This window comes from Merops nubicus, unplaced genomic scaffold (genome assembly GCF_000691845.1).
Source record: "Merops nubicus isolate BGI_N331 unplaced genomic scaffold, ASM69184v1 scaffold23043, whole genome shotgun sequence".
Lineage (NCBI taxonomy): Eukaryota > Metazoa > Chordata > Aves > Coraciiformes > Meropidae > Merops > Merops nubicus.
The window spans coordinates 6,506-14,555 of record NW_008597177.1 but is presented as its reverse complement, the minus strand read 5'-3'; the positions used below and the strand labels follow the sequence as shown (position 1 = coordinate 14,555).

Below are 8,050 nucleotides of genomic sequence, written 5' to 3'. Positions count from 1 at the left end.
TTTCCCTCACTCCTAGATTTATGTAAGCCTAAAGCATCCTTGGCTTCAGGGCTTTGCAGCTGAGTAACTTGACTTAAACCATCATCTTCCAGGAAAATTCCTTCCCTGAATCTCCTCCCCTTCCTCTTGCTTCTCCTCCTCTCTGCTTACTGTAGCTGTGGTCTGTGACTCAATAAGTGGATTTCTGTGCTAGGTATGCAGAAGAACTGGCTACCACGAGGGTCCTCAAACACAGCTCTGAGTCTGCTAATGGGAAATGTGGAGAAAACCTAGCGTGGGCATCCTATGACCAGCCAGGTAAGCTTTTTTCTGTTGTTGTCTCACAGGCACTGGATGAATGGTTTGTCTCATGTACTTTGAGCTCAGAGCATCTGGTTGCAAGACTACTGGCATTTCCTCTGCTTCAAAAATGCCTCCACTGCAGCCCAGCCCAGGCTCCCTGTGGACAGGATGGTGGTTTGCAGTTCCCTGCGTGTACCAAGAACAAGGAGCACATGTAGGCATGAAGGGGGTAAGGGACTGTGGTAGTGCACCATGGCAGCTTGGCTGCTCCTTCTGTCCCTATCTTGAGTGCTACTTGTACGTCCATGGGAGGAGAGAAGGAAGCCATCAATGCCCAGTACTTCACCTTTATCCTTGGTTTGTCCCAGAAAAAGAGAGGGATGACCACAAGTTAGCTGTGACGAGGAAGGTACAAAAATGGCCATTGCATGCTACGCAGCAGTTCCTGTTTGTGGAGGCAAAACCAAGGTGGGGATGGGCACCAATGTGACAGAGGATAATGTGTTAGGCATCTAGTCTCTTCTGCTCTACCAGCAGACAGGCTTTGAGCTCTTTTCCACACCTTCGCTTTTGAATACCAAGGCACTCCATATATTTTCTGGTCATAAATATAACGTGTAACTGACAAACTTTGGTTTGGATGCCCAAGGAGCTGAATTTTGGCCAGGATGACAGCCCTCCATTGGAGCAATGCTCAGCAGGGTCTTCCATCCTGCCTCCTCCAGTGGGCAGGGCTCATGCCTTAGCCCGCTGAGACAGCAGGTGGAAGGTATTAAAAGTGACCACTTGCTTTGTTTATTCCCATCTTCCCCTGGAATTTCCAGCACAGCCTTAGGGAGACAGAAGTTAATTTCTGCAGGCTGGAGGCCCTGTTTGAAGGACCTGGAAATTTTAGTAAGTGAGTTTTAGACCCAGGGACACTGCTCGGTTCCTCTGCAAGTGCCAGCTCTAGTCCCCTGCGGGTGCTTTTTTGTGTTGAAAAAGAAACCCAGGGTGGAAAAATACAATTTGATCTGCTCATATTTGGCATTCTGTCCATTGCAAGCGTCTGAGGCAAGGGTTCAGAGCAGCATGGGAAAACACAGATGTATGGCAAAGTTTGCACAGAGGCTATGACTCACTGACTGAGCTTACTTCTTCCTTCTTGTTTGTGTTAGCGGCCTGTGCTCTTTCCCCAAGGTTAAAGTTATGGAATTCCCATTTAGAGAGCTGGAAAAACCGATATGAATTCTTCCATAAACTATATATTGCCCATCTTTTTCTGGATCCCATTTTTTGTCTTCAAGGCACTGTTTCCATACATAACTTGACAGTTTGGAGCAATTTTGTTGCTTTTTTTTTTTTTATCCACAAGATTGAATGTCTTGCTGAGAAAATTAAGTCACATCCTCTTTTGTTCTGTAAAACACTTCGACATTTCCTGTGTAGCAAGATCATTCAAAGTACCAGAATGAGAAAACTAGTTCTTCAAAGAATATTATTCTCTAGGTTTAGTCATCATCTCTGTGGAGCTGGTTCATTCTTCCTCTTTTTCTCTTATAGTTCCCTTTGGATAGTTAATTTGTACCCTGCTCAATGAGGCTGAAATCTGTATTAAGGCATCCATTCAAGGGCTTGACAAAGGCAGGCAGTGTCTTCCGGCTTCTTTCCCAGATAAAGCAAAACCCAATAACCTCCAGCATACTCTGTATTCCCTCTGAAAAAGTGATGCTATTGTTTATTTTGGCTTTTACTGAGTTCTGTAATAATGCCAGGAGATGCATTTCTTGTTTCAAGGAAGATTTAAGTTTTCAACTTACAAAAGCCTTCTAGTTTGACTCCTCTCCTGGGACAAGAATACCTTGAATTGTGTTCAGGATTTGAGAGTTACACAGCCTAAAGCTATCACTGGAAATATGTTTATCCCTGTAATCCAAGAAATAGTTGACAGCTGTTTCCTCCCCTAGTCCTGCAGGAGCTGCTCCGTGGCAGACTTCTCTCTGTCTGGGTTCAAACAAGTGAGCTGTCACCTGCCACTGCTGCGAGGGCTGTGCCCCGCCGGGCTCCTCGGGGGGCCCCCGCCCCTCTCGGTGTCAGGGGGCCGAAGGCAAGCTCTGCTTGGGATGGCTGCTGTAGTCGTGAAGGACGTCCCGTGTTGCCTGTGGAAACACTGCAGCTCACGGGCTCCAGGGAGTCTGTAAGAGCAATAGGTGCATGTTATCCCCCAAACCTGTGACGGGAGGAACCTGAGTCTGCCTGCGGATGGGCACTGGTGGGCAGGGCAGCACAGGCAGCCTCTGCCCCAGCCCCGCAGGAGCACGCTCTGACCAAGAGCCTGCCTTGCTGCATCTTTTGCAGTCTAAGACCAGGCTTATACAGTACTGTTAAATAAAATAAAGTAAAATAAAATAACGACCTGCATAAGAAATGCTGGAAGTGGAGGGTTCCTTCCTAAAACTGTTAGTATGACTTCAGTTGAGGTAGATATTTTATTTCTGAGGTAAATTTAAAAGCTGCCTTCTTTCCCCTCAGACTGGTGGGAGGAAGGTTGTGAAAACAAAAGACAGAAAAATGTTTGAGGAAAATCTGAGGTCTGGGATAGTTGGATTTTTAGATCACTGTGGTGTTTCCCATCCTTGCACAGAAATACATCCTATGTGATTTTACTAGAATGTTTTTAGCAGTTTACTCAGTGGGATTACTTGAAGATTTAAGGAATTTTTTTTGGTATGAGGAGAAGGTGAGGCTGGGCCCAGAGAAGATAAAGGTTAGGGGGAGCTGAATACAGTAGTAGGGCTGCCAGAGCCTTGTGTTCCCAGTAGTGAGGCTGCGAATGTATTCCCAGGCTTCACACACAAACACACATACAGAGCACGGACATGTGTGTGTGTTCAGGAGGCCACACGTCAGCACAGACAGATGCAGTCAACACCAAAATCAACAGCACAAGTGGCCCCAGCCTGTTTCCCTTTCTGGCAGATTGCAATGAAGTATGTTACTGGAATACAGAGAGATAAAATAATATCATATAGACATATAAAATATCCATTTACCAGTAATAGGTTTTAAAAAATTTATATTTTTATAGGATTACAGTGTGTGTGTATTTGTGTTTGTGGAATAATAATAATGGAAATATGGAACAGTAATGGAAATAAAGTTCCAGTGTGGCTGGCTGCAGCAGCTAAGCTCAGACACTCACTCTGCCCAGTAGCTGCCCCTTTATCCTGGTGTTCCCCAGTTTTTGCACCTGGACCCTGAGGCTGGAGCTCCACTCCAGCTGCCAGCACAGTGCACCTTGCACAGGAGCACACGCAGCTTCCTGGCCATCGGCCGGGACCCCTCCTTGTCTCTGCAGTGGTCATACACTTCTGTAGTGGCTCCTCCCAGGCCACTTCACCTGCCCAGCATCTAGTCCAGCTTGTTTCACTGTTGCTCACACAGTCATACCCACCCTGGTGCTCCTGCTGCTGGCACTGCAGATACACAGGTCCCTGCAACCCCTGATCTGTCACCAGTTGTTGGCTCTCAACCCCATCACCCACACAGAATGGAGCTCCTCACCCAGAGGCATAGCTGGAAATTAAATTTAATGAAACAGCAGCACAACTGATGAGCAGCAGATCATGGCCAGGCAAGAGTACTGACATGTTTATGTGCAGTTGCCCCTTATTACCTCTCTGTCTTTCAGAGGGTGGTATCAGCAGAAGAGCTTAACATCATGACCGTTAGTCCTACATATGGATGGGCCTCATGTGGTCAGTCCTCTGTCCATGTGATGCAGCTTGAGGCAGAGTCAGTGTGGCCATGTTACTAGCTCAGAGCTTGGGGAAATAAAGTCACTATGCTGATTCTAGACCTAGTCTTGGGCAGAACTGTACTGGACACTAATTCAAGAATTGTTGCACCAAGTACTTATGCAATGTTGATGTGTCCAGAGAGTTGTGGTACTGATAAAACTCATTACAGCAAGAGTCAGTCTGTTCTGAAATGAACATCTAGTAAGTCTAACCAAGCAGGTCATCAGTCAGCTATTGCTAGGAGAAGGGTGGAGCCAAACTGTGTTCCCATAGAGAAAGTGTTGAAATTATGAATGTGGTTTACAGCAATGCAAAAGGGAGCATTTGTTGTTGTGCTTAGGTTTGGGTTTGGTTTGTTTTTTTTTTTTAAATCAGTATATTAATTGGTTCTGCGAGTGGAGCAACAGAAGAGAAGCTGCAGCACTGACTGTAGGGCAGATCTGCATGCTTTTTGATAGAAGTAAACTTCTCTCATTTCTGAACAGCAGCCAGCTCCTGTTTTGGGGGAACTTTGTGGGGAGTTGGAGCTGTTTTAAATGAAACATTGAAATACGGGGGAAACAGACACTAAATATAACTGCATCACTTATTCCATAATAATTTGAAGTGGAAATTCTGTGGTCAGTTCTCTGAACCAGAAAAGCTGCAAACTTTCGTCTGCAAAGGGTGGGAGCTCACATGTCACAGACTGTGCTACCCAAATATGCTCATTGTCTTTCATGTCCAGAATTGAGGTATTATTACATGATGCCATTGCCATCTCCCTTGAGTTAAAGGGTTATCAAATTTTCACACACAATGGTATTCTTTAAATTAAAAACAAATATGAAGAGATACCATGTTTGTCAAAACATCTGTGTGTCCTGCCATATTTTGATTATGGAGATTTTAAGTTCTTGTTCCATGGAGCCCAAGTACACTTCCTAAAGCTGAAGTAAGCAGAGTGGGGATGGCTTTCTTTTGAACTACTCTTTATGCTATATCACTGACACATGAACAGAGGGAATGAAGTGCTGGTAGCAGTGGAAATACTGTCCTACATCTGTAAAAATACTACTTACATTGTATAGTCACTCCAGCACTTGGGCACATAAAATGTGTAAGGCCTGGTATGTCTGCAGGCACGTTGTGTGCTTCTGTTCCACCCAGCTTACCACATGGGTTTTTTCCTATGTGCTTTTTCTTTTCCCCTTCTACTGCATAAAGATTGCTCTTTGCATTTTTTTCCAGTCTTCATTTTAGCTTTAGTGTGAGAACAGGTTTTTATTTGTGTTACAGACTTCAGCTGTAAAACAGGTCTAGAGGGTTTGTTGTTTCCTGCAGGGAGAGCGGGGAAAGAAGGAACCTATTGTTATCCCCAGAAGTTTTACTCTGGGAAACGGGAGAGGTTTTACTACCTTTTATGTAGAAAATGTGAATTGACTCACTAAGAGCACACTATTCCTAACAAGCATCGTGGCATAGCTGAGTTGGTAATGCTTTCAGTTCACAAAGCTCTCAAGAGGTGGCATATCATTCCATATTTTCTCTCCAGTGACAGCTCTGGCAGCCAGCTTGCCAGGCTAGCAATGTTGTCCTTTTAGCAGACAGCACTCACACAAAACTGGAGTTTAAAGAAGTTAGTGCAGCGTCTGAGTTGTAGACCAGTGCAAGTTGAAGAATTTTTGCTGCAAAATAGCAAAACATGAGTCATTGCTGTTCTGCAGCCAACAGTCCACCAGGGACCCACGTTCTTCGTGATGGCAGAACTAGCAGCATTGGCAGCTCGCTCCGAAATCAGCCAGCCTGGAGTTATGGATCCTGGAATGCTAAGCAGAAATTTCATTATTGGTGTAGCTCAGGGAAAAACCTGCCCCCTTTCTCCCCCCCCAGTGTTTGACAAAAGAATTTCCTAAGAACTAGTAATGGAAAAGAAGTAACATTTGACTTCTGAGCGCATAGAATCTGCAGGTTCTGGTCTGAGCTCCTGTGCTGCCTGTTCCATGGGACCCACTGCAGGTTATCAGAATCTGCTCCTTCCAATCAGGTTCCTTAACTGTTCAACAGAAAACAAGGAAAGATTATTTCTTGGGCAGACATCAGACTTAGAGACCCACAGACAGGTAGTGCTACATCACTGGCCACAGTCATAGTCCTTCCACACTGTGGTCAGTGAAAGCCTTTGATGAAGTGAGACAGTGCTGGACATATGGACCTCCACACAGCAGCAGCTCCTAGGAATGTATATTTGAGGTGCCTGACTGTAGTACCCCGAGTCAGAGTGCCTCAGAGTGGACATTCACAATGGCTTAAGTGCTAAGTAGGAACCAGTAAAATAAATGCCCTCAGAAATTTGAAGTATTAACTGCTGCTGAGGACACAGCAAACTAGGGGATGTCAGAAGTGTCATTTTATTTTGGCGTGCTCGGAGCTGTAAAGGGTTCTCTCCATACACCTGCATCCACAGGTGGGAGGCCTCCCTGAGGAAAAGGTCCCTGTGCCATTTTACTCAGAAAATCTGGCAAGGCTTAGTTAAGTCTTTTCAAACACATTCCAAGAGGGAGGAGCTGGTCAAAGCTTTATGTGGACAACTAATGACAGGAGCACTCGTCCAAGATGCTGGAGATGTGCCTTCACTACCTCCCAGGCTGGAGGTTACAGAATGTTCTAGGTGGAAAAAAATGTAAACTCAATGTGTTAAAATTGCCAGATGGTTTCTTTGAAATTTCTTTGATCCAAATGCTGTACCACACAGATCTCTCTTTCCAAAGGTTTTTCTAAGTCCAGTCTTGTAAAATTCTAACAGCAGATGAGAACTGGTGGGTCATCCAGTTTCCTGCTCTGCTGGTGACAGTATAGGAGTCTTCATCAGCTCTGTCCTACCAGGTGAGCACCTTGCTGCAGAGATCGTCCTTGAACTCTACCTGGTTCTACAGATGTTTCATGAGTTACCTGCCCAGGCTTTGAGCCAGGCTGTGTCGACCACATAGTCCCGGATACTCCAGTGGAGAAACTGATGTTTGTGTCAAATAGAACTCAAGTTATTGATGGCATTGATGGCATGAGATGCTTAACAAAAAGCATCATTCTAATCGGTAACTTAGGAAATTTCCTCAGTAAAGTAGGAAGAGTAACTGGAAACGTGCCTGGAGGAAAATGACCTGGAGGTGTTTGTTGACAGTCAGCTGAACTTGAGTCAGCAGTGTGCCCAGGTGGCCAAGAAGGCCAATGGCATCCTGGCTTGTATCAGAAACAATGTGGCCAGCAGAAGGAGGGAAGGGATTGTCCCCCTGTACTTGGCACTGGTGAGGTCACGCCTCAAATATTTGGTTCGGTTTGGGGCCTCTCACTACAAGACGAACACTGAGGTGCTAGAGCATGTTCAGAGAAAGGCAACCAAGCTGGTGAAGGGTCTAGAGCACAAGACTTCTGAGGAGTGGTTGAGGGACCTGGTGTTCTTTAGCCTGGAGAAAAGATGGCTCAGGGGAGATGTTGTCGCTCTCTGCAGCTGCCTGAGAGGTTGTAGTGAGGTGGGGGTTGGTCTCTTGTCCCAAGTAACAAGCGACAGGACAAGAGGAGATGGCCTCGAGATGCACCAGGGAGGATATGGGTTGGATATTAGGGACAATTTCTTCCCTGAAAGGGTTGTCAAGCCAGGACCAAGCTACCCTACCCAGTGGTGGAGTCACCATCCCTGGATGGATTGAAGGGACATCCAGATGTGGTACTGAGGGACCAGGTTTAGTGGTGGACTAGGCAGTGCTGGTGCCGTGGTTTGGGGTCAGGGCAGCCCCCGGAACCATAACAGACGCTCTCTGTTAACCCTCCCCTCCCCCCCCAAAGGGGAAAGAGAAAGGGAATAAGGGAGAGAGACTTGTTGATTAGAAAAGAAAACAGTTTTAATACTACCACTAGTAATAATAGTAATAATGAGAATAAATTAGACTATATACAAAGTTAGTCCTGAACCCAGCTCCCCCCCCCCGATGGCAACACGTCACTGTCCACAC

The 8,050-nt window shown here is 45.8% G+C and overlaps 1 protein-coding gene across 1 annotated transcript in view; it reads left to right on the top strand.

Moving 5' to 3' along the window:
- The window catches only part of GLIPR2 (GLI pathogenesis-related 2), a gene marked incomplete at its 5' end in the record, with an annotated part of 13,439 nt that overhangs the window by 3,368 nt on the left and 2,021 nt on the right, over positions 1 to 8,050 (top strand). The window contains one exon of the mRNA XM_008936635.1: positions 194 to 297. Within this exon, the coding sequence (XP_008934883.1) occupies positions 194 to 297 (104 nt within the window). The remainder of the gene's footprint in view (positions 1 to 193; positions 298 to 8,050) is intronic.